The sequence below is a fragment of the Xenopus tropicalis genome, chromosome 8, assembly GCF_000004195.4.
Source record: "Xenopus tropicalis strain Nigerian chromosome 8, UCB_Xtro_10.0, whole genome shotgun sequence".
In the NCBI taxonomy this organism is placed as follows: domain Eukaryota; kingdom Metazoa; phylum Chordata; class Amphibia; order Anura; family Pipidae; genus Xenopus; species Xenopus tropicalis.
This window is the reverse complement of record NC_030684.2, coordinates 107093595-107120173: the sequence shown is the minus strand read 5'-3', so window position 1 is coordinate 107120173 and position 26579 is coordinate 107093595. Positions and strand designations below refer to the sequence as shown.

The 26579-nt window shown below is 43.6% G+C and overlaps 1 protein-coding gene across 2 annotated transcripts; it reads left to right on the top strand.

Moving 5' to 3' along the window:
* Positions 1-3979: 3979 nt before the first annotated feature.
* On the top strand, positions 3980-26107 carry ttc9 (tetratricopeptide repeat domain 9). Of its 2 annotated transcripts, XM_002936884.5 has the most exons (3): positions 3980-4715; positions 17351-17533; positions 19699-26107. In XM_002936884.5, exons 1-3 carry the CDS (start codon positions 3995-3997, stop codon positions 19776-19778), a joined length of 984 nt encoding a protein of 327 aa, XP_002936930.3. In that variant the 5' UTR covers positions 3980-3994; the 3' UTR covers positions 19779-26107. The 2 variants fall into 2 exon arrangements, with proteins under 2 accessions (XP_002936930.3, XP_017952270.1); XM_018096781.2 differs by lacking the exons at positions 17351-17533; positions 19699-26107 and adding an exon at positions 10303-10410.
* The last annotated feature ends 472 nt before the right edge of the window (positions 26108-26579 follow it).

Sequence of the window (26579 nt, the reverse complement as noted above, 5' to 3'; positions counted from 1 at the left end):
ATAATGCGTTAGTATGGCCCTGGGGCCAAACGATCGAATTACATTTGCGGCCATGGGGCAGTTGGTTCAGGGACCGCATCAACGAGCCAATGCGGTCCCCAATCCGACTGGATTTTCTAACCTGGCCGATCGAGATCTGGCCAATTTCAGGCCAGATATCAGTCGGCCAGGCCGCTCGGTTTGTGGTTATGGGGCAGTCGATTTGTGGTTATGGGGCAGTCGGTTCGGGGACCGCATCAACGAGCCGATGTGGTCCCGATCCGACCGGATTTTCTAACCTGGCCCATCGAGATCTGGCCAATTTCAGGCCAGATATCGGTCGGCCAGGCCGCTCTGTTTTGCCCATACACGGGCCGATTAGCTGCCGAATTGGTCCAAGGGACCGATATCGGGAGCTACTATCGGACCGTGTATGGGGACCTTTAAGGTCCCCATACATGGGCCGACTATAGCTGCCGATATCGGTCCCTTGGACCGATTCGGCAGCTAATCGGTCCGTGTATGGGCAGAAAATTACGGTAATTTTCCTACATGGGGCCAAAGTCAGTGGATGGGATACAATCTAAAATCCAGATTCACTTAGTTTCTACGTTCTTGTGCTTTTTTCTGGCGAGGGGGCAAAGTCTTAGAGGCACTTGAGGGGGCCATTCATTAAAGTAAGAATGAGTATGAATGGAAAAAAAATCTTATTTTTTCTAACTTTTAGAACTGTGCGTTTTTCGTGCTTTGCAACAATTTGTGCAACAAAATTGTATTTGTTGCACCGAGTACGAAAGTTTCAGATTCATTCAAGCTTCGGTATCGTGACTTTCCTTAGGCCAGGTTGGAGCTGCAGAGTGCCATTGAGCCCTATGGGAGACTTTCCTTGGGCCAGGTTGGAGCTGCAGAGTGCCATTGAGCCCTATGGGAGACTTTCCTTGGGCCAGGTTGGAGCTGCAGAGTGCCATTGAGCCCTATGGGAGGCTTTCCTTGGGCCAGGTTGGAGCTGCAGAGTGCCATTGAGCCCTATGGGAGGCTTTCCTGGGGCCAGGTTGGAGCTGCAGAGTGCCATTGAGTCCTATGGGAGACTTTCCTTGGGCCAGGTTGGAGCTGCAGAGTGCCATTGAGCCCTATGGGAGGCTTTCCTGGGGCCAGGTTGGAGCTGCAGAGTGCCATTGAGCCCTATGGGAGACTTTCCTTGGGCCAGGTTGGAGCTGCAGAGTGCCATTGAGCCCTATTGGAGACTTTCCTTGGGTCGCGTTGGAGCTGCAGAGTGCCATTGAGCCCTATGGGAGACTTTCCTTGGGCCAGGTTGGAGCTGCAGAGTGCCATTGAGCCCTATGGGAGACTTTCCTTGGGCCAGGTTGGAGCTGCAGAGTGCCATTGAGCCCTATGGGAGACTTACCTTGGGCCAGGTTGGAGCTGCAGAGTGCCATTGAGCCCTATGGGAGGCTTTCCTTGGGCCGGGTTGGAGCTGCAGAGTGCCATTGAGCCCTATGGGAGACTTTCCTTTGGCCGGGTTGGAGTTGCAGAGTGCCATTGAGCCCTATGGGAGACATTCCTTGGGCCGGGTTGGAGTTGCAGAGTGCCATTGAGCCCTATGGGAGACTTTCCTTGGGCCAGGTTGGAGCTGCAGAGTGCCATTGAGCCCTATGGGAGACATTCCTTGGGCCGGGTTGGAGCTGCAGAGTGCCATTGAGCCCTATGGGAGACATTCCTTGGGCCAGGTTGGAGTTGCAGAGTGCCATTGAGCCCTATGGGAGACTTTCCTTGGGCCAGGTTGGAGTTGCAGAGTGCCATTGAGCCGTATGGGAGACTTTCCTTGGGCCGGGTTGGAGTTGCAGAGTGCCATTGAGCCCTATGGGAGACATTCCTTGGGCCGGGTTGGAGTTGCAGAGTGCCATTGAGCCCTATAGGAGACATTCCTTGGGCCGGGTTGGAGTTGCAGAGTGCCATTGAGCCCTATGGGAGACATTCCTTGGGCCAGGTTGGAGCTGCAGAGTACCATTGAGCCCTATGGGAGACATTCCTTGGGCCGGGTTGAAGTTGCAGAGTGCCATTGAGCCCTACGGGAGACTTTCCTTGGGCCAGGTTGGAGCTGCAGAGTGCCATTGAGCCCTATGGGAGACTTTCCTTGGGCCAGGTTGGAGCTGCAGAGTGCCATTTAGCCCTATGGGAGACTTTCCTTGGGCCAGGTTGGAGCTGCAGAGTGCCATTGAGCCCTATGGGAGACTTTCCTTGGGCCGGGTTGGAGCTGCAGAGTGCCATTGAGCCCTATGGGAGACTTTCCTTGGGCCGGGTTGGAGCTGCAGAGTGCCATTGAGCCCTATGGGAGACTTTCCTTGGGCCGGGTTGGAGCTGCAGAGTGCCATTGAGCCCTATGGGAGACTTTCCTTGGGCCAGGTTGGAGCCGCAGAGTGCCATTGAGCCCTATGGGAGACTTTCCTTGGGCCGGGTTGGAGCTGCAGAGTGCCATTGAGCCCTATGGGAGACTTTCCTTGGGCCGGGTTGGAGCTGCAGAGTGCCATTGAGCCCTATGGGAGACTTTCCTTGGGCCGGTTGGAGCTGCAGAGTGCCATTGAGCCCTATGGGAGACTTTCCTTGGGCCAGGTTGGAGCTGCAGAGTGCCATTGAGCCCTATGGGAGACTTTCCTTGGGCCAGGTTGGAGCTGCAGAGTGCCATTGAGCCCTATGGGAGGCTTTTCTTGGGCCAGGTTGGAGCTGCAGAGTGCCATTGAGTCCTATGGGAGACTTTCCTTGGGCCAGGTTGGAGCTGCAGAGTGCCATTGAGCCCTATGGGAGACTTTCCTTGGGCCAGGTTGGAGCTGCAGAGTGCCATTGAGCCCTATGGGAGACTTTCCTTGGGCCAGGTTGGACCTGCAGAGTGCCATTGAGCCCTATGGGAGACTTTCCTTGGGCCGGGTTGGAGCTGCAGAGTGCCATTGAGCCCTATGGGAGGCTTTCCTTGGGCCGGGTTGGAGCTGCAGAGTGCCATTGAGCCCTATGGGAGACTTTCCTTGGGCCGGGTTGGAGCTGCAGAGTGCCATTGAGCCCTATGGGAGACTTTCCTTGGGCCGGGTTGGAGCTGCAGAGTGCCATTGAGCCCTATGGGAGACTTTCCTTGGGCCGGGTTAGAGCTGCAGAGTGCCATTGAGCCCTATGGGAGACTTTCCTTGGGCCAGGTTGGAGCTGCAGAGTGCCATTGAGCCCTATGGGAGGCTTTCCTTGGGCCGGGTTGGAGCTGCAGAGTGCCATTGAGCCCTATGGGAGGCTTCCAAAATCATGCACTTAAGGTTAAAAGTCAGAAAGGTTTTCGTACCGTTTACAATTGTTCGGATACGAACATTTGGGAACTTGCGGATCGTACCACGATATTTTCGTACGACCACGATGTGAATTTCTGCACAATTAACACACAGAAGAATTTTTCGTATTTAATATGAATTTTTGCCAATCGTACTATTAAAGTCCGAAATATGGACTTTGATAAATCAGCCCCTCAGAGACATTACAAGCAAACCTGCTTCCCTACATGCAGTTACTCATGCTCATCCCTGCAGAGTGCAGCAGTTCATCTTCCCCTACCTGCCCTGCTTCCAGCCTCCATGTCTTGCCAGTAGCCCTACTTCAGTATTAATGGGAAAAAAACCCTATTAAAAGGAATGGGCACCCGCTACTCCCTGCCTGCCTACGATCTGCAACTCCCTGCCTGCCTACGATCTGCAACTCCCTGCCTGCCTATGATCTGCAACTCCCTGCCTGCCTATGATCTGCAACTCCCTGCCTGCCTATGATCTGCAACTCCCTGCCTACCTATGATCTGCAACTCCCTGCCTACCTATGATCTGCAACTCCCTGCCTGCCTATGATCTGCAACTCCCTGCCTGCCTATGATCTGCAACTCCCTGCCTGCCTATGATCTGCAACTCCCTGCCTACCTATGATCTGCAACTCCCTGCCTGCCTATGATCTGCAACTCCCTGCCTGCCTATGATCTGCAACTCCCTGCCTGCCTATGATCTGCAACTCCCTGCCTACCTATGATCTGCAACTCCCTGCCTGCCACTCCCTGCCTACCTACGATCTACAACTCCCTGCCTGCCTACGATCTGCAACTCCCTGCGACCTCCCTGCCAATCTGCTGCAAGTTGTAGCGCATCAACAGCTGGAGGGCAGCAGGTTTGACATCCGCGCCGCCTCGTCCTATGAGATTGAGGCAGTGTGTCCCTTTAACAGCTGGGGAAGGGGCTGCGCTGGGAGGAGGAGGAGGGAGCTGTCTCCGCTTTGTTTGCAGACGGATTCGTCTTTCCCCGATTTCCCGACTGGGCTCCCAGTCTGCTCCAAGCGCCGAGAGCGCTGCTCAACCCGAACCGCAGCACAGCATGTATCCTTCCCCCCGCATGTATCCTTCCCCCCGCATGTATCCTTCCTCCCGCTGAGAGCCATGGAGCGGGGTAGTGTGACCGCAGGCTTCAGGGGGGACCCGGGGCAGCTCATTCACAGATCGCTGGACTTCAAGAGCCAGGGGGCGCAGTGCTACAAAGACAAGAAGTACCGAGAGGCCATTGGCAAGTACCACCGGGCGCTGCTGGAGCTGAAGGGACTGCCCGTGGATGGGGACAATCCTGCCGCAGGGGGCACTCAGCAGGCTCCGCTCCCCGGGCAGGGCAGGCTAACGGAGGAGCAGAGAAGCGCGGTGGAGAATATCGAAGTGGATTGTTACAATAGCCTGGCAGGTGGGTGAGGGCATGATGCCACCGAGCTGAAGGATTGGCTGTGTGTGAGCTCTGGATACTGATTGGGGTGCCCATGGGTAGAATGGGTCTCACACCCTGTTGCCTGTCTCAGCACCTGGGTAAGGGTTCCTGCCCCTCAGGCAAGTCACTATGGTGCCCATGGGTAGAATGGGTCTCACACCCTGTTGCCTGTCTCAGCACCTGGGTAAGGGTTCCTGCCCCTCAGGCAAGTCCCTATGGTGCCCATGGGTAGAATGGGTCTCACACCCTGTTGCCTGTCTCAGCACCTGGGTAAGGGTTCCTGCCCCTCAGGCAAGTCACTATGGTGCCCATGGGTAGAATGGGTCTCACACCCTGTTGCCTGTCTCAGCACCTGGGTAAGGGTTCCTGCCCCTCAGGCAAGTCCCTATGGTGCCCATGGGTAGAATGGGTCTCACACCCTGTTGCCTGTCTCAGCACCTGGGTAAGGGTTCCTGCCCCTCAGGCAAGTCACTATGGTGCCCATGGGTAGAATGGGTCTCACACCCTGTTGCCTGTTTCAGCACCTGGGTAAGGGTTCCTGCCCCTCAGGCTTTGGTTGCCTTGTACAGAATGTGGTTACTACTTGGGTCCTGGGTACCAGCAAAAGGCCAGGCAGTGCCCATCTCACTTGCCCTTATATACAGGGTTATTGTGTAACAGTGGGGCATTTGCCTGAATTATCACTTGGACAAACTCTCTGCTATATGTACAGCTCTAACTCACTGTAGGGGCCCTCATAAACATATATTGATTTAAAATTGATTATCAGTAAGTGGCCCACTTGGCCCTCATTACTCCTGTGCCCCCAGCCTATGCATGTTCTACTTACTCTTTGCTTACTATAGCAATGCCCTGACATACAGTAATATGTGCCTAAGGAGTGTCATGTCTGTCCCATTACCCTAATGCAGCTCTTGTGCATATGCCACATAGTATAATGTGCCCAGACCTGCTGGGTAAAGGGCAACATGTTAGAGGGACATTATCAACCCTCTGTAAAAAGCCAAGAATAGTACAGGTAATTTTCTTTCAGCCATGTGACTTTACCTTTTACCCATCTGAGCCTTTGTAGACCTGGCAGAATGTAATATGGATGGGGGGGGTTAGTGTTAGACTGACCAATTGCTGCCATATTTCCACCAGTTTAGCTGCCCAGGATCAGCTTAAGAGAACCTCAATCTCTGCCAACCAGATGGCCTCATGCACACTGATGTTGTTTTGTGCCAGTTGCTATGCAGTTGTTCAGATATGCTCTTCCAGCTAGTTGGTTCTCATTGCAGTCTAAAGGAATCAGTTGGGCCTTAACTTAAGTAATTCTTCTTTTCTGTGCGGCTCTGTCCTCGTCCTAATCTTCTAAAATCTGCTTAGCCCCAGCTGTGGTCCAATCATTCCAAGTGCCCAGGTTACAGGTTAGTAAGTTCTTACCCTACTAGTAGGCTGTTCTTTCTCTGGGTCATTTATATGTAGGTGGGCACTAGTTCACAGTCAGTATTGGCATACAGATGCTGAAGGGTAGTTTCTGTGCTGCTCTATTTCTGAGCACACAGCCTGGCACAAAGATATAAATGAGTGCCCATTGAATATTCTGTCTGTTTTAGGCAGTTGGTAGCCTGTTTTCTGTAATGTAGTGTGACTGGTTGGGCGGAACAACTGGGCATCATGGCATCTAGGGACAGACTTAACTTGCAGTTTTCAATACATAGGCTTTTTACATTATTGTGTATCAGCTGGGTAACAAACTTCTTGGCACTGCCAAGTGTTAGAAACCTACCACATTCTTTGAGTGGCAGCTGTGGAACAAGCTTCTAGGCATTGCCATGTGTTAGAAATCCACTCTGTTCCATGAGTGGCTGCTGGACAGTAAGCATTTTGAAATTGGCAGTTGTTGAAAATCTATTTCTATACCTTTAATGGTAGTTTACAATAAGCTTCTTGGAACTGCCACATGTTTTTGTGCCTTGAGTGGCAGCTGGGCATGCAGTGCTGCTAACTGCACTGAAAATCTGCTCACTTTTCCCTGTATTTCTACAGCAGCTCAAAATGATACCTTTCTGCCCAATATGCAAGTCCCTATATTTGGACTAACAGCTGGATATGTTGGCACCAGATAAGTCACTTTAAACAAGATATTAGTTAAATCCCTGCTACTGGGGGGAGGCAGCGGATCATGAACAGGTGCTTCTTTATGGCTGTACATTCTCATACTGATATGACATTTTCGTTACCTGAGAAGTCTCCGATGAACTGAATAGTAAAAAAAAAAAGCTTCAGATTACTGTGCCCCACATAACTTGAGTCAGCTGGAACCATTATTGGATTAGTAAAGGAATGCAATTCAATAAGGGACAGCAGCTCTAAGGTGTATATAAATATAACTAACCATGACTACCTGCCATTTAACTTGTGCTATTTCATTCTGAATGTTACAGTAAAGGGCTAAAGTTTCATTCATTCATAATAAATAAAGAATAGGTTTTTTTCCAGCAATGACAGGCCTATGTAATTTGTGGTGTTGACTTACAACTCCCAACATCTCCCTGACAGCTGAAGCCACAGGTTGCCTATCTCTGACTTAGCACATGTATCATGTGCATGTTATTTATCTCCATAAGTTAGAATGGAATTTGTGGGGATTTAACATGAGCCACAGATAGATCTGCTCTTTGAGCTAGGTTGCCAAGTGAGCTGATCTTTGGCTAGTTTGGGGCCAAATTGGGCTGAACTGATTGTTGGCCCGGGGGCAACAATCAGATCCTGGTCCATTCTGACTTATGGAGATAAACTTATATTAAATAAGATGCACATGATACAATGTGGCTATCACCCAATGGAATTTTCAAGTCCGCTCCTTAGATTTCTAGACAATTTTTGGCTAAAAAAATCTGTGCTGCAGGCTGCCAGCTCCTACATAAACAAATAAACTGTTGGCTTGGTTCTGGAGCGGCTGAGTTAGCAGCCTTTATAGGCATCTATAAATCTATCCTGTTTAACTACTCCTCACTCCAGGGCTGCATTCTCATGGTGCCTTTGGAGATCATGGTAACCGCACTGCTGCTTATTAGGGATGTAGGGAACCTCAAAAAAAAGTTCGCGAACCTTGCGAACCCCATAGACTTCAATGGGAAGGCGAACTTTAAAACCTAGAAAAGCCATTTGTGGCCAGAAAACTGATATTAAAGTTGTTTAAAGGGTGCCACGACCTGGACAGTGGCATGCAGGAGGGCGATCAAGGGCAAAAAATTTCTCTGAAAAATACTTTGTTGACACATCGTTGCGTAAAACCGCAAAGGCAGCTGGCAGACCTAACGGAAATATGCGGCGTTTTTTGCTATTTCGCACTATTAGCACCATGGAAACAGGATTTGCTTACACCAGTACTAGGCTGAAAAACGCCATGTGTGGCTTGTGCGGCGTTTTTAGGCCGAGAAAAAACGCAGCGGAAAAAAAACGTGGCGAACCCAAATTGCAAACATACGCGAAAAGTTCACGAACTTCCGAACTTGCGAACACCCGATGTTCGCACGAATTAGTTCGCCGGCGAACAGTTCGCTACATCTCTACTGCTTATAGTGTTGGACATTTGCATCTGCAAGGTACTGTTCTGTTTAAATGGGAAGATGCAGGGCTTCCATCCAATAGCTCATAGCTTTCAGCTTGTCCTCTAGTGTAAGTAGATTCGTTTGGCCATGCTGTCATATTTTCAGGAGTGTTTAGTCAAGACTGCCCAAGGATATGTGCATAGCTCATGTCACTAGGTACTTGGCTAAAGGTGGTGGGAGACAAGACGGACGATTTTGTTAAAAGCCTTGAATATCGGCTGTCTCGTCGATTGGGCAGGGCTGAAAAGTTTGATTGGGTTCCTTTGATGGTGTCTGAACATCGTAATGGGCACCTTCAATGGCAGTAAAGAATTTCTTTGTTTTTACCTGCATATCTGAGAATTCAGCTCAGTTGATCTTTCCTAATTGTAGTGTGTATGGCCACCTCAGTAGTTATCTGAAGTTTGTACTGCAGTGCAGGAGATATATGGCAGACCTGGGTATTTTGATGCCGTGAATAATACCACTCTAGCCATCAACCTTTAGGGGCTCTGGCACATGGGGAGATTAGTCTCCCACGACAAATCTCCCGTGTCTTGGGCGACTAATCTCCCCGTGTGCCAGAGCCCTAAAGTGCAAAAACTTTTGCAGAAGCAGCCCTCATTTTGCAGTTCCAAAGAGAACAGATATCCAGATGGCTGTCATTTGCTATCAGGCAAGAATGTACATCTCATCACTTGGATTGTCCAATTGTCATGGTACGAAAATTATCAGGATGATATTTCGGAGCCCACACATGGTCTGAAAATCGTACAAAACTGTGTGTGTATGGCCAGCTTTAGATACAAAGCTAATAAGCGTATGCCAGTGGCTCCCATTACATAGAGGATAATGTTATCTAGCTCTCCAGCACAGATAAATGCCATTTTCAAGAAGCAGAGTTCAGGTGCCTTTAGTGTGTAACTTGGCCAGGAGAGTATTTGCTACACAGTAGGTGCCCTTTAATAATGTAGTAGCACTGTGCCATTTGAACTACAATGCTTTGTAGCACTCTGCATTTAACATTAATTAAATGTACTATGTCTGCTGTTCCAACCCCACAAATTAAATAACAGATGAAGTGAGAACAATCAAAAAAATCAAAGAATTCAAAAAGTCACAGCAGCAGTGAAGTCAAAATAAAGAATAGATATTGTGTTATGACATAAAAATCTTATTGCGTTTCATGCCTAAAGGGCACTTACTCATAGGCTGTGAGTACCCTATGGGGCTGATTTACTAACCCACGAATCCGACCCGAATTGGAAAAGTTCCGACTTGAAAACGAACATTTTGCGACTTTTTCGTATGTTTTGCGATTTTTTCGGATTCTGTACGAATTTTTCGTTACCAATACGATTTTTGCGTAAAAACGCGAGTTTTTCGTATCCATTACGAAAGTTGCGTAAAAAGTTGCGCATTTTGCGTAGCGTTAAAACTTACGCGAAAAGTTGCGCATTTTTCGTAGCGTTAAAACTTAACGCTACGAAAAATGCGCAACTTTTCGCGTAAGTTTTAACGCTACGCAAAATGCGCAACTTTTTACGCAACTTTCGTAATGGATAGGAAAACTCGCGTTTTTACGCAAAAATCGTATTGGATCCGAAAAATTCGTAAAGAATCCGAAAAAATCGCAAAACATACGAAAAAATCGCAAAGTACCGATCATTACGAAAAAAACGCAATCGGACTCCATTCGACCCGTTCGTGGGTAAGTAAATCAGCCCCTAAGAGTAAGGGCCCTTTAGGCACGAAATGCTGCTGTGACTTTTTGGATACTTTGATTTTTCTGATCTCACTTCATCTGTTATTTAAATGGTTATTGCCTGCAACCTGGACTGAGGTCTGAGATAAAAAAAATCTTAATTTATTATTTCTTAACTTTTTTGTTATTTATTTTTTTGTAAATTGAGGCAGCCTACACACATACTGTCTCCCAGCCCCACAAATCCCTTATTCTAAAGTCCATTGGTCTTTTCTGTTTGCAGAGACCCACTCAGCGTTGCTTGGCTCTCTCCACTTCCGTATGCCATTTAAAGAGAGACTCCACCCAAACACAACTTAAGGTTTTTGAAATGTAAACATAATCATTTTAATCAGCTTTGCAATATATATTAATTAAAAAAAATATGCAGCAATTCATGATTTTAATGGAATAATTTTGGAACAGTTACCTAAGCCTGGCCCCATGTTCTCCTGCTGATCCGGCTGACTGCATTGAGACTCAAAAAAATGTAAAAGTAGTCGACTGTCATTAGCCTGCATCTTCCAAACCCCACAAATCACTGTACACGTGATGTCAATAAGGAAAGAAACATCACAGTGTAATGCATTGTGGGTTATGTAGTCTCTGCATGCTGTCTGTAAGCTGTGGAGAAGTTGTTACAATTTGTAACATCTATGTTTTAGTCCCTCCTTCCCTGCCAGGATTTCAAATGATGCAGAAACCCTGGCAGCGGAGGATGGATTAAAACATTGATGTACATATATTGCAGAGTTGCTTGAAATTATGTTTACTTTTTAAAAGCTTAAATTGTGCTCGGGAGGAGTTTTCTGTAGTCCTGACAGTCAGGAATAACTTTAGTAACAACTGTTTTTCTTTTAGTGTCCATGGGCTGAAGTTATGCACATACAGTAATTAAAAAAAATAAGGGTTATGGAATAAAAATAGGACCGTCAGGCCCTGCTCACTGGAGTTTATAGTCTAGTTGTGTTTTATAGCTTGCATTTGCTCAGGGAGTAATGTTGGGCATGGAAAGATGTGGTCAGGCTCTACAATTGTTTGGCTAACTGATCTAAGGCCAGGTTTGGGCCAGAATGTGGGTGACATTAGACAAAATCTTGTCTTGGCTTTAGGGATTATTTACTAATAAAGCTGCTAAACTGCACAAGTGTAGTGGCCAGTAGTACTTACCTTTGGTAATCAGTCCCCCTTTCTTGCATAATTCTTCTTGATTTAGCTCAGAGACTTTTTAAATGCTGCTTTAGCAAAATGTTCAATTACAAATGTCATTATGGTTCTATTTTAAATGTCAAAATGGAATTTACAGGTCTCTGATCACAATAAACAACAATGGAAGGAAACTGGACACAAAAGAAATAACTTCTCTCCTCGTAGGTGTTGAAACTGCCGCCCACAGACACCCTGCTGCACTTTATACCTCCAGGACAAATAGCACAGTGCTAAGCCTGTCAGAGAATAATTACTGTAGGATTTAGTGCTGTCACTGTGTGTTTTTAGTCAGTCGCCTCAATACTTTACTGCTGTATTCATTTTCATCTCTGTGCTAAGCCTGCTACAATAGGGAGAGCTCTTTCACAGGGCTCTGGGGAGACTGGAACATCTGATCATTAGTATTTAAAGCTGCAAGCTAATTCCAGTTCCATGTTCATGCAAATCATTTGGCGACCCTTTTAAATTACAACTCGTTTACCTCTAGTTATCTGCATAAGTTCCAGTGTAAAATGGCCTAAGTATCCCCGGGGCTGGTGTTAGTGCAGAGAGGGTGGATTCTGTGGACCGTTAAAATCCCCAGGGGTGGACCAACATAGATAGAGGTACAAAGGGAATATTTTATTGTGTTTCATCTGTAATAATAGGACAGTACCTTCATCGTGTCAGAACACAGAATTTTCTGCAGTTTATTGCAAAATCTAGGCTGAAAAGGCTATATAAATTGATGTTCCCTGTGGTTTCATGTAGGTCTTTAATCTACTATAAAGTTCATGTTTCTGTATATTCACACATTTTCAGTTTAATTTGTTCATTACTTGTGTGGGGGTGAGTGGCACCCCATATACCAGAAGCTTAATATGTCATCCTAAGCAAAGTGGCGCTGTGCTGTCAGCAGGTGCATCACTGTTGCAGCTTATGATGCTACACCCTTTTTATTTCCAAGCATGCAAGAAACCTGGCCTCCTTAGCATGCACTCTAATGTGCACCCTTGGTTTCATTTACAATGCTTATCACAGGCTTATTACAAGCTATCAAAAGTTAGAGTGGTTTAGTTCTGCTTGGCCCATGTAGTTTATTGGTGTACTTGCAACCGGAGAAGAAACCCCCTCTGTTCTTCCTGTCATTTATATGAATGGAAGTCATTTATCAACTCTTGTGGCAGGCAGTTTTCAGCCCTAAAATGCATCTTTTCAGGAAGAAGTCCTACTGTGACCGGTGTTTTCCATTCATATCAATGGCAGGAAACACAGGTATCGGGTACTTCTTAACCAGATGAATTACACAAGCAGAGAAACATTACTTGTGTCATAAACCTAAGCCCTGCCTCAATCTATTTAGTATTTTTTTGGGAATATGATCACCAAAACAAATAAGCAAATGTGTCTTAACTGCAAGATTCCCTTAGACTTTGCTAGGAAACAGTTCTCACCAGCTAATGTTAGAAATATCATAAAGTTAATATATACAGTAGTAACCTATAGCAACCATTCAGTTGGTAGCATTTACTGGTCACCTGCTTGAATGCAGACATCTGATTTGTTGCTATGGGTTACTAGACCTGGTACAATATTTTGTTACTTCTATTATTTTTCCTAGGAAACATATGAACACCATGTGCAAAGCCATGTTTGCGGTAAGCCGCAAATGAAATGAAATAGTCACAAATACATTGTTTTCTGTAACCACAGTAAACAGTCCAGGCACCATATACTGGCAACAAGTTTGTATAGATAAAATCTGTATTCAGAAACCAAAATATCTCATAGATGTAAGAAGGCAGTATATATTGGCATATCCCATAATTACATGAACTGTGTTGGCAGCATGGAGCAACCCAGGAACATTGCCAATATGAAGCTGGGCAAAAGCAGCAGAATATGTCCTTGACAAAGGATATTACTGATGTCTTAATGTGCAAGCCACATAGCCAAGTATTGTTTAACCCCAGGACAGTCTAAAGTATGGCCGCCATCTTTGCTTTGTCTGCAATCTTGGGAATGGTGTAGCTTAGAACATAAATAAATCATTTATTGGCTTTACTTGCTTTCGAGTATGGCTTTAAATGCTTATGGGTATTGGTTAACATGCTTATGGGTATGGAATTACATGCTTATATGGGTATTGGTTAACATGCTTATGGGTATGGAATTACATGCTTATGGGTATAGCAATTACATGCTTATGGGTATTGGTTAACATGCTTATGGGTATGGCATTACATGCTTATGGGTATCGGTTAACATGCTTATGGGTATTGGTTAACATGCTTATGGGTATGGCTTTACATGCTTATGGGTATGGAATTACATTCTTATGGGTATAGCATTACATGCTTATGGGTATTGGTTAACATGCTTATGCTTATGGGTATGGCATTACATGCTTATGGGTATTGGTTAACATGCTTATGGGTATGACATTACATGCTTATGGGTATTGGTTAACATGCTTATGGGTATGGCATTACATGCTTATGGGTATGGAATTACATTCTTATGGGTATAGCATTACATGCTTAAGGGTATTGATTAACATGCTTATGGTATGGCATTACATGCTTATGGGTATTGGTTAGCATGCTTATGGGTATGGCATTACATGCTTATGGGTATTGGTTAACATGCTTATGGGTATGGCATTACATGCTTATGGGTATTGGTTAACATGCTTATGGGTATGTAATTACATGCTTATGGGTATTGGTTAACATGCTTATGGGTATGGAATTACATGCTTATGGGTATGGAATTACATGCTTATGGGTATGGCATTACATGCTTATGGGTATTGGTTAACATGCTTATGGGTATGGAATTACATGCTTATGGGTATTGGTTAACATGCTTATGGGTATAATTTTACATGATGCTTTGCAAATTTTTAATTGGTTGTGGCAAACCGGTAATTAAGTCTGTTGTACTAAACAAATTGGTACAAATCTTGGCATAAATCCCCTGCACACAAAACACTACAAGCCTGCTGCAAGCTAATGTCTCAGCCCTTGATCTGCTTACTCAGTATAAAGCACATTCCTGTGAATAGAGGCAGCCACCTAACCACCTTGTGAATGCATGGAGTGGGAGTTCCTGAGAATGGAATGCAAATTTTTCTATCACGTCAAAGCAGGTTTAGATGCCTAGGGAAGATGGTGACATTTATACACAGAGAAAAATACAAAGGCAACATTAAAGGGGTGGTTCACACCAACTTTTCAATTGGTCACAATCTTTTTTTTATATATATATTTTTATTTATTTGCATTTTTCTTCTGACTCTTTTCTACTTTCAAATGGGGGTCACTGACCCCAGCAGCCAAAAAATCTATTGCTCTGTGATGCAACAATTTTATTGCTATTGTTACTTTTTATTACTTGTTTTTCTGTTCCGGCCCTCTCCTGTTCATATACCAGTGTTTCATTTAAACTACTCCCAGGTTGCTAAGCTAATAGGAACCCAAGCAACCAAGTGACTGCTGAAATTCTAAACTAGAGAGTTGCTGAACAAAAAAGTGAAATAATGAAAAAAAAACCCCACAAATAATATAAAAGAAGACCAATTGCAAATTTCCGTAGAATATTACTCTCATAATAAAAATTTTACTCAGACTAAACGTTCACTTAAAGGTGAACAACCCCTTTGAAGTGCACAAGAAGTTTGCAGTTACAGGGGCACAAGAAGCTTCCTGTCTGGAAATATATCAGTGCCAGACTGTCAGACTCAGACAACATTGTGTTGTTCCGCTGATGCAGCCTTCATATGAGTGAGCACTGATTTATCTGGCCGAGGCCTCCAGCTCCAGGCACTTGTAATTGGCTAGTTCTCTCTGTATATACTAGTTCTAACATTATATTGGGCTAATCATTTACTATTACACTACATCTTCAGATTATGATGACGTCCAAAGCAGTCAGTGGGGGCCAGTCAGGGGGCCCAAAAAAACCCTGGGTGTCTCGAGTTGGACAGCCATGTTTTTAAACTGCTGCTTAGCGGTTTTGCTATACATTGCTTATCTTTCTTTTCCCAATCACTCTGCTTATTAATTCAGTTTAGGGCTCCACTTTCTGCAGTGATTAATTAAAGAGTGGATTACAAATACAAGCTCTGCCCATTGCCTTCTGATAAAGACAGGAAAAACTCTCAGCCATAATGCGTGACAGAACTGCTGCTTTAAGAGACAAGGATAGCATGACACATTGGTTTCTTTCCTGTTTGTATCCTCTCTATTTTCACGCTGAAACTCTGTGCGGCTGAGCCAGGAGTATAGTCCTTCCCACTCAGTACAAGTAGGACACCTCTGGCTCGTGAGCGAGTGTGCTAATAACAAGGCTGCCTTTTATACCCTGCTCTTTAACTGCCCCATTAGATCTTGCACATCAGTTGCTAGGAGAGAAATGAGGGAAGAAGGACCTGGGAGAGTTCTTTGCATAGTCAGTGTGATGCTGCCATTAGCTTCCCTCCCCATCAGCCACTGTCCATTACTCTCCTGCAGCAAATGGGATAAAGTAGTTACCATCTAATTGCAATGCCTAATCTCTAAATGTAATGCCATTTATCCTATTAGAGGTTCTGTAAAGTCTAGATTACTCTTACAAAGCTCTATCAGACAGACTAAAAGATGTGGTGACTTCTCTATGTGCAACATTATGCCAATATATAGTTTTACATTTAGGGGCAGATTTATTATGCTGTGTAAAAAAAAGGCGACAAAATTTGCCACTTATTGCCAGGCTTCGCCTTGTAAAATAGGGCGTAAAATCAGCATCATTTTTTACGTGTTTTTGCTTCAGCCAGAACTTACTTAAAATAATGTATTGTGGTGTTTATTTTAAGGACCACTGTACCCGGAGAGTTTCCTACTGATACCTAGGATGAATGGGCAAAAACTCCTATTGGGTTTAATTAATGTTCAAATTATTTATTAGAAGACTTAAGGTAAGGTGATCCAAAGCACAGAAAGATCCCTTATCCGGAAAATGCCAGGTCCTGGGCATTCTGGATAATAGATCCCATACCTGTATTATATGTATGTTTTGTTTTTGCTTTTGGGTGGATGCCAAAATAAAGCAAGAGGGGGACAATAGCGTAGAGGAAAAGACCCAGAGTCACCTACAAACCTATGCCGCCTGTACAGTTACAGTTTAGATCACCCAGTAGGAATAAATCAACAGCACATGCATTAAATGAAAAAAAACAAGTTAATATGCCCCCAGTGTACTTGTATTTGCAGCATTGGGTGCGATTAGTGAGTGGCTGTGGGTTAAACATATATTTAGGATAATGCAGGCATGGGGAGCACTTTGTGTTTCTTGTGAATTCACCACATTATGTTGGGTACCCTAGCTCTGTGTAATGACAAGCTGACCTGGTTGTTAGCTGAATGCTGTTATTTGCAATGTGACAGGAAAGTAAATAGAAGCAGAGGCTCCTCGTGTCCTTGTGTAATTACACATCGCTTACCCAAAAAAACCCATGGTGCAGCTAAGTGCTCAGTGAAGCCATAAGCAGCCATAGTAATGGTACGTAATAACTTTGTGCTGATCTGTGAGAAACTATGGACTATTAAAGGGTATATATATATATATGTATATATGTATATATATATATATATATATATAGACCTTGCTATCTGTTCACCTTTGGCCTAGCTTTTATCTCTTACTGGGCATTTGAATTGTCACCAAGCGACTTGCTGTGCAGCCATATACCAATCCTTACATGCAAGCACAGCATACAAGCAAGTTCTTACAAGCAAACGTAATCATGTCTCGGAGGGTCATTTTTTTTAATAAATGGATAACTTTGTGAAATGAATGAAGTTAATAAGTCATTATGAGCAATATCAGGAGTCTGGTTCCTTTACAAGAAAGTAGTCCTAAGGTGGATCCTATATTCACATGGAGGGGTGGAGGAAATGAATCCCTCACACTCCTGACCTGGAGAGCAGTCTTTTTGATTCTTCATTGGTCAGCTAATACTTAAAGTGTCACGTGCTGCAGCTCCATCCAGTATTGTCAGCTTGCATGCAAATGCATTTTATATATATATATTAGAAAAGATTGCTGTCTTTCTCCATTTGTAGCGTGCCTCCTGCAAGCGGAGCTGGTGAATTACGAGCGGGTGAAAGAGTACTGCCTGAAAGTCCTTAAGAAGGAAGGGGAGAATTTCAAGGCCCTGTACAGATCCGGCGTGGCCTTCTACCACCTGGGAGACTATGACAAAGCATTGCACTACTTGAAGGAAGCCAAGAGCCGACAGCCAACAGGTACCATAAACTTCCTGGCTAAGTTGCAAACCCACAGCTTTCAAGAGTAAAAGAAAACATTTTGCTCCTTGTGTTAAAAAAAAAAGTGCTGAAAAAATACCGCCTAAAATTTCAATACTAAATTTTTTATACTTGACTCAAAGCCAGTTTAAGGTTAGGAAAGGGAGGTCAGAGCAGCCCCTTGTTGGGATAAGTGGAGCTTAAAGTATAAAGGATCATTTCTATTTGTCCCAGTTGCTAGATATTTACAGGGATGTAAACCAGGAACTCCCATCGTCCCCCAATGACAGCACTAGCATAGCACAACACTAATGTAATTAACATTAAGCCGGTGCCTGTGTAGAGATCCCATAACAAGAGGAAGAGAGTCCGTGACATGATACAGTCACTTCCATGCTAATTTGATCTATAGAACATTTGTAATAAAACACATTGGCCAGACATAAATGTCCACCTTGTATACAAAAAAGGTAGTGTAAACAACCTCTCTATTCTTCCTTTGTGCTAACAATATAAAATCATAATGCTTCTGAAATAAGTCAGGAGTTCATACTTTGTTATTAAGAGAGGTGCCATTTGGACTGACTGTCATTTCTGTCTGGTATAAGCATTCAGTCTGCGGAGTCAAAGTCCTCATTTTGCCTTATTGTGTTTGCTTAGCTGCTTTAGTATCTGAAAAGATCCTTGACCTGTTCTGAAAACAAACCTGCCGACTCACAAACATTTCATGTGAACTCCTCTTAATACATAGTTATAACCAGAGAATAAGGGAAGCGACTGTCAGACTTACAGTTTCTGAAAATTCTAATCAGATCAGAACCAGTATCTGCCTGGCCCTATCTATTCCCTGCATTGCTGGACCTGAATTTTCAAACAATCCAGTAGCTAGCCAGCTGGATAGGAGATAGAAGGAGAATGAAACGCTGACTTTCAGTACATTGTTTCAAAAGACAGAACCAGCACTGCAGACAGAAAATGGAATATATATTTAGTAACAAAAAACCCCACATGGGGGGGTAGTTCACCTTTAAATTCACTTTTATTATAGCTGGCCATGCACGTTAAGATTTTTTATGGTAGGACCAAGCTTATCCTGAAACAATTGTTTAAAAGTATGATTTGTCCATCAACGAAAACCACCATTTCAAGTGAGATTTTCTAGTTGAATATAGGAACACTACCTGCTTGGTCCTGCAAATTATTAGACAAAGGTCACATTTCATTGCTAACAACAAAAATTTTCAAACCTGCACAATCGATTTTCTAAACAATGTCAGATAAAAAAATCACTAGATATGCAATCGTTCAGTGCCCACTAACATTACAATAATATGTCAGATTGGTCATTTGGGGGGAAAAAATCTTAATGTGTATGACCACCTTATAATGTAGAGAGTGATATTCTGAGACAATTTCCAGTTGGTCTTCATTTGTGTTTTTTTTTTTTTTTAAATTATTTAGTTTTTTGTTGATTATTTAGCTCTCCAGTTTGTAACTGTGGCAGCTTTCTGATTGCTAGGATCCAACATAACCTAGCAACCAGGCAGTGGTTTCTAAGACTAGAATATGAATAGAGGAGGACCTAAATAGAAAGCAATAAAAAATAAAATTGTAACCTCACAGAGCAATAGTTTATTGGATGCTGGGGTCAGTGGCTCCCTATTTGAAAGCCGGAAAGAGTTCTAAAAGAAAGGCAAATAATTTAAAAAAACGATAATACTAAAACTTAACCTAAAGGTGAACTACCTACCAGAAATGAACATGCACATCTTATTTGCTTTACTTGTAGAATTTTCTTCCATGACATCTCAGGAAGCAGTAAAACATTTGCACATGTGCAGGGCCACCATCAGGGTACAAGGGGTACTGCAGTTAGGGGCGGAGGGGGCTCCAAGAGACACAAAAGTGTGATTTGGTGGACAGGGTTTGATGGACCATGGGTGGGGTTTTGCCATAGTGGGATGTAGCTAGGGTGGATCAGGTGCATATGACCATTTTTTTTTAGCTCCATTCTGCTTGTTGGCAGGGCCCACTGCCCAGTGGCCTTAGTTGGTTTATGGACTAATAATTGGGACCCCACTTCCTGATGGCTGCTCAGTACATGTTTTATTGTCTTACCCTTAAGGTCTCTGTCTATATGTAAGTAACTTTGTGTCTTTCTCCAGACACCAATGTGATCAGGTACATCCAACTGGCCGAGATGAAGCTTAGCAGAAGCACTCAACGAGAGAAGGAGCTGTCATAGAAAAGACCACTTCACTATAAGAAGGGATTGTGCCACTGTTTCCTCACTACAAGACGAGTGGGTCGGTGATTTATTTCTCATTGACCTTTTTGCGCTTAAAAAAAAAAAAGATCCAACCCAGCTTTGGATGCATCTCTGCTTAAGTGCCCTAGAGCCCTGATTAAAGAAGGACCAGGAGAGACAAAGGAACTGGACTCTCAATACTGATCCACTGTCATGCTGAGACTGACATAATCCCATGTGTTCTTGCAAAGCGCTCTGCCATTAGCTTGCACCCAGCAATGGGGTTAAACGGGTCACTGCCTTCATATTCTTGTACACAGTGTCTTTTATTTTTTAATGGATTATGGCTGTTACTGTTGAAATTGAATGGGACTTGTTTGCAATAGATAACCCTACAAACCAGGGTTGGACAAGCTATGGCCTGTCCAGCTCTCACTGAACTACAACAAAGAATGGTGGGAACAAGAATGGTGGGAACTGTGGTTCAGCAGCAGCCACAGGTCAGCAGTTCCAAACACCAACTTAGATTCTGCAAGATTCTTTTATAATCACTTGTTTGGTTCTTTGACTGCGCTAAACCTTTCTTCAGATCAGGGGGTAGGGCGGTGGCACGGTCTCTCGCCACTTCATTTTTATACTCTGTACCGAAGGGTGCAGTTGCCACCTTAGCAGATAAGGAGGAATAATAACAGATTATAAACCTAATGCACTGAAAATGATGAGGGTAAGGTCAGTATGCACAGTGGCATTGGTTAGTAAAATGGTATCTAGGTAAGGGAAGATAGCAGCTGAAGGCTTGAGTCATTACGTTATTTGGCCCTTGGCTGGGTTACATCCGACAGTGAGTAATCTAATTCCAGTATATTGAGTGACAGGACATATGACTCTCTAGTAAGGGGCAAATATCATAATATAATGTAAGCATTTCTCTCCCACCCTCATACATACAGACAAAACGGAAACAGTCATACTCCCATAGCTGGAACATCAGAACACCAGCGTATTTGATATAGTGGAATATACTGCCGCTAGGACTTCGTCTGGCAGCCTATTCATTGGGAACAAATTGTTATCGAAATACCTATGTCTTTCATGTATGAGGTTTGAATCAAAACCAGATCCAGCAGAGCCATATGTCATACTAACCACTCTGCCTGGTAAGAGATTCAGTTGTCACTGAGGGTTCTCATACAGAGGTGCCATTTGCAGCAAGTCTGGCGCAGTGCCCATACCGCTCCCCTTTGGACATTTCAGAAAGAGACACTGTTGGGTATGTATCAGTCTGTACAGCTCTAACTTTTATTATAGCCCAAATAACTGTCGTTTTTAGGATTCGGATCTTAACCGGTGGTCTTTTTTACTTTGAATAGGGTTTTTTTTAATTCTTTCACTGTGCTGATTATTTCATGGAGAAAGCATGGCTGTTGAAAGGGTTTTTTTACCCTTGTCATTTTGGCCACAACTTTGAATTCTACTAATTTAAAACCAAATGTTAGTATAAATATGTCTTTTTTATTATTATTATTGTTCTTTATTTAGTTCCAGGATATTGCATTTTACAGCATTCTCAGTCCCTATACCAATAGAGCTTACAGTCTAATCTCCTTATCATAGATCTAGGAGCTAAGGAGTGTTTGATCCAAAGCCAGGGTTTCTCAGAATACATGGGAGTACTCTGTGCAGTAAAGTGCAATTTTGGACACAATTTGCCATGTTTTTTATTACCCAGAATGCAGCATTTCCGCCACAATTCCAGGGTTATTGTGGCCATTAGGGACAGCTGCCTCTCTCAAGGTGGTGCGCAGTTTGCTCGCATTTTGCAATTGCACTGAAAATCAGGATGTGTTTGTTTCCGGTGCTTGGCACAATTATTTAGGCACGAGATGCTGCACTTATTGACGCATCCCACAGTGGGAGCCGGGAACCTTGGAGTTACCGGCAGCTTGAAGGTGGCAGTTGCTCTAGGATTCACCTGTGTCAATAGGTAAACTTGGGAGCGATTAGTAATAGGAGGCAGAGTGGGTGCAAAGGCACCAAACACAAATATAAGGAAGTGCAATGTCTGTATCCATTTTTGTGTGACCGCAACTGAGGCTGCGGTGGTGAATGAGCCCTATATTGTAGGGCCCTATTTTTTTAGGTGTTTAAATTCCCCTTCTATTCATTGTGTCTGCCCCATTATTAATACCGATACAGACGCCCAAGTGTTCAGCGCCTGTAAGTACCAGTATTTTGATTTTGTGTTTTTCCTATAAGGAGACAGCAGTACTGACTGGGTAGGAGGCTGAATGAATGCATGACGCTTGATTCTCCTGTGTATGTACTTTTGTCACTTGGCTGAAATGAAAAAATTGTCGCTTTGTTTCTTGGAGAAATCCACTCCATTTTGTCACTTATCTATCTGATTTGATCGTGCATCAAGCCATTTATATTCATAGAAGAATTGATTGAGTGGAGGCCGTGCAATGCTGATTTTTCTGCTTATATAAATATTATTCCATTCCTCAATAGAAAATGTATCTCTATGCCGTGTGGTGGAAGCTGTGACTTGCAAGGCCATGAACTGATATTTTATTATAGGAGAGCCAACCTCCCATATTATGGAATCTGGTACACCCCATTTTCTGTATGTGGGATTCTGGGAGTTGTAGTCAATGAACAATCAATGAACAATCGTTTGTGCTTTAGAAAAAGATAGGCATGACACTGTTTTGAAATCTCATGCAGAGATGAAGAATAGAACGTGAGTGATGCGCAGGACTGTAGATGTATTATTTTTATAGCCAGGGTTCTCACAAAGCGCTTATTATAATGCCTTGGTTAGCAGAATGGCTGCATTGGTTTGTACCTCTAGGGTTATTGGTGCTGTAATGCTTCAAAAACACTGTTATATGAAAGAGCATATTGTATCATTTCCAGATCTCTCTGTCTATACAGACATATCTATATATATATATTATATGTAAATGTTAAATGTGAAAAATTATTATTTGTGAATTTGCCAGTGTTTATTTTTATAATTTTCCTTTAAAGGGGATGAATTATATTTTAGCTTCACCCAAATCTTCCTCCCCTGGGTACGGAGAACCTTAAGAATTTTGCTTAGTGCAGGTGACATAGACTAATCTATGTTTTTCTGTATAGGCTATGAGAAAACCTAGACAGCTGTACCTTCCTGGCCCAGACAATCTGTGGATTCTGGCAAATGCCAGGGGGGCTGCTGTAAGATGCCATAGACAGTCACTATTTATTGGGCCGGTGGGGGGCTGTTTGAAGTGTCAGGGCCTATTTTATATCCCAGTTCAGACCTAGTCCCTTTTACACAGAGTTTCCCTTGTGGTCCGGTTCGGCTGGGCAAGACCCACTGCCCATCATGGGCTGCTAGGCCGTGCAGCTTCTGCTTCTTGCCATGCAGGCCCGGATTTGTGGAGAGGCCACAAAGGCCCGGGCCTAGGGCGGCAGAAGTTTAGGGGCAGCATGCCGCCCCGCCACAAGAACATTTTTAAATTTTGCTCCCATACGGAGCAGTCGGGACCTCTCCCCACTGCTCCGTATGGGAGTTAAAAAGAGCGTTCGCGCATGCGCAATGAGGAGCTGGCGCTTTGCGCATGCGCACTGGGGTGCGCGTTTGCGCATGCGCATGGGGGACTCCCACAGGGGCGGCCTCGGGGCGCACCGGATAGAAATCCGGCCCTGTTGCCATGGGGTTATAACACAATCAGAGGCTCTAGGAGTTAATAATAAAGATTGCGGCCAGCCCACTTCAAAACCAATAGCAGCTTAGTAAAGACTAAATAACACCTTTATAAATGCTAAATGATGCACTCATAATAGATAAAGCTATCATGGCCCTTAAAGTAGTAAATGCTCTTCTATATTTGATTTGGGGGTTTAATCCCTTTCCCCCAAAAATGAAAATGTTGCTCTTTTAACAGGCTGCAGGGTTCCCATTTATCAATTTTTTAGGCAAATTCCTTCTCCAACAAGCGCAAAAAAAATAAAACATGTTACAAATGTATTGAGCCTATTCTTTTAATTTAAAAGAATCCATATATTCTTTATTTGTTGTTTTTTCATTATAAGTCAGAGATTATTGTTTTGCTTTTTCACCCTGACTAATGAGTTCTGAATAAACAAGTCCATCCCTTTCCCTTTATGTTGAGCCTGTCTCTGGCTTACAGATAAAGAGCAGTTCATTATGCAGGGGGCATGGTGCAATTTGATTAATTACCTTCTACACCCCTACTGTTTAACCAGGAAGTTGTAGACCGTAATTAATAAAGCTTCACTAAAACAATGGGCAAAACATTTGCTGAGCCAAAGCCCAAAGGTGAACTGCCCCTTCATATGAATTGTATAGTAAGAGGACATAGCTGTGCACATAGAACATCCATTCACATATAAGAGTATATTTATCAAAGACACAGTTTACAAGTGAATTTCCGCCACTTTCATTTATTTCTATGGGACTTTTAAAAGAGTATTTATTAAAGAGTAAAAGTCCACCATTTGGTGCTGAATGCATCTAAAGGCATTTTCTTACCAAAAATGAGGAAACAAATGTCTCTCTTTATCTTAATACAAATGAATTGCAGGCTGTCTGTAGACAAGAGCCACCAAAGAAATGATTTTCACAAAAATGCAGTTGCACAAAAAGTAGTTCCGGCCTCTTTCATGTCACTTTGCTTCAGGTCTGCTGAGAGGAACTATTTTTGTGACCGGATTTAGCAGGATCTTGCTAGTCACAGTGGCCCTAATCATGGCCCAGGCCCTTAATACAGATATGTGAGGCAAGATCTGGATGTCTGGCTAGAGAAGCTATCTAACTACTGGGTACTGCACAAGCTATATATCCATATGATGCTGTATTATACACTCACCCACGCGCACAATGGCACCCTGTACTGCCACACATACCACACTACATTTTTAAGCAGCTTTGGCTGGTGTCTGTGCAATATGAGGATGAAATAACATGATCCATTAGAGAAACTAATGGATCAAAGTCTGTTTGGGCCCTTTCAACTGAACATCTTTATTTATATTCCAACCCCTTAGTGGTATACTTCACCTTTATGTTACTTTTATTATGTTATAGAGTGTATTTTTCAGGGCAACATTTCATTTGGTCTTCACTTTTTATTGTATATTGGTTTTAATCAAAATGCCTTTTTCTGACTTTCAAGTGTGGGTCACTGACCCCCAGCAGCAAAAAAACACAATTTTTCTGTTATTTTTGTATTTCTTGTCTTTCTATTCAGGTGATTCATTTTTAGTCTCTTATTCAAACAGCTGCCTTGTTGCTACGGTAAACTGGACCTTAGCATCCAGTGGCATAACTTTGTGGGCCTGAAATACCTTGACTTTGCATGTATCATGGGTCATACATGAAATTGCAGATCATCTGCAACCCCCCTCCCCTTGCAGGCCCCCCTGTAAATAGAAAGCAGACCCACCCGGATCCATGGCCAGGGAGACTCTGTAGTTAACCCCCACTGCTAGATAACAGATAGCTGCTTCAATTCCAAACTGGACAGCGGCTGAACAAAGAGGAGAAAATATCCAAATCCATAATAATGAAGACCAATGCTAATTGTCTCTGAATACCAATGTCTACTTCATACTAAAAGTACATTTCAGGTGAACTGTCCCTTCATATGAATTGTATAGTAAAAGGACTGTAGCTGTGCACACAGAACATCCATTCACATACAGGGGTATGTTTATCAAACAGTGAAGTTAGAGCTCACCTCAGTCCACTAGTGTGAAATTCCGCCACTCTAATTTATTTCCATGGGACTTTTAAAAGAGTATTCATTAAAGAGTGAAAGTTAAAGTTCACCCTTTTATAAATATGCCTTTAAAAATACCATAGAAATGAATGGAGAGTGGCGGAATTTCACTCAAGCCGACTGAATGAACAGTGGTATATGGAAAAGCACAACAGCCACAGCCCAATGATTGTAAATATACTCTACTCAAGGTGAGTTTGATGTAAGCAGTATGGCAACTCCAGCCCATGGCTAAATGTGAATTTGCAAAGAAGCAATATTCTCTATGGCCAATAAATGATGCCCTGGTACTGCAGGTATATATTATTATGTGCAATTGGTATAATTCCTGAACAGACTGGAAAGGCAAGCTGTACACGCAAGCAACTGCCTCTCTCTTCTCTTCATCTTTTCACTACACTTATGTCTGACAACAGTAATGTTACCGTTTTTTTGTGTTTTTCTTTTTCTATTGTTTTTAATTAAATATAGGATTTAATATATGAAATGTTCTGTAACTTGACACTATTGAATAAATGACCTATGCTATTTAAAGAGTTTGATGTATTTCATATCAAAGCCTATGTACGCAAATGTGTCATTAATAAAACAAAGCAGGCACAATGAGCCCCATTGCGGAAAGCTTGCACTCTTTTCCTAGCAACCCTGCCAGTGCTACCAAGTCTGTTATATAGAGACGCCAAGATCTGCTCTTGCTGCTATGTGAGCATAAATAAGAGTGTTTTGGCACCAGGGTTGGACTGGGGGGTTCAGGGCCCACTGGGGCTACCACTTCAGGAGCGTGTATAAGTGTAACGCATCAGGGGAGGACACTGGCGGCCAGGGGAGCAGCAACAGGCATTGGGTCTGGGCCCAGTCCGACCCTGTTCGGTGCCATGGGAAACTGGGTGCTATTACAACTACAGTGCATAAAGGTATAATCTTCCGACATGGGACTGGTCAGTGTCTGTTTTTTGAAACTTTATTTTAGAAGAGAGGGTGGTCTAATGTTAGGCACAGAGGAGGC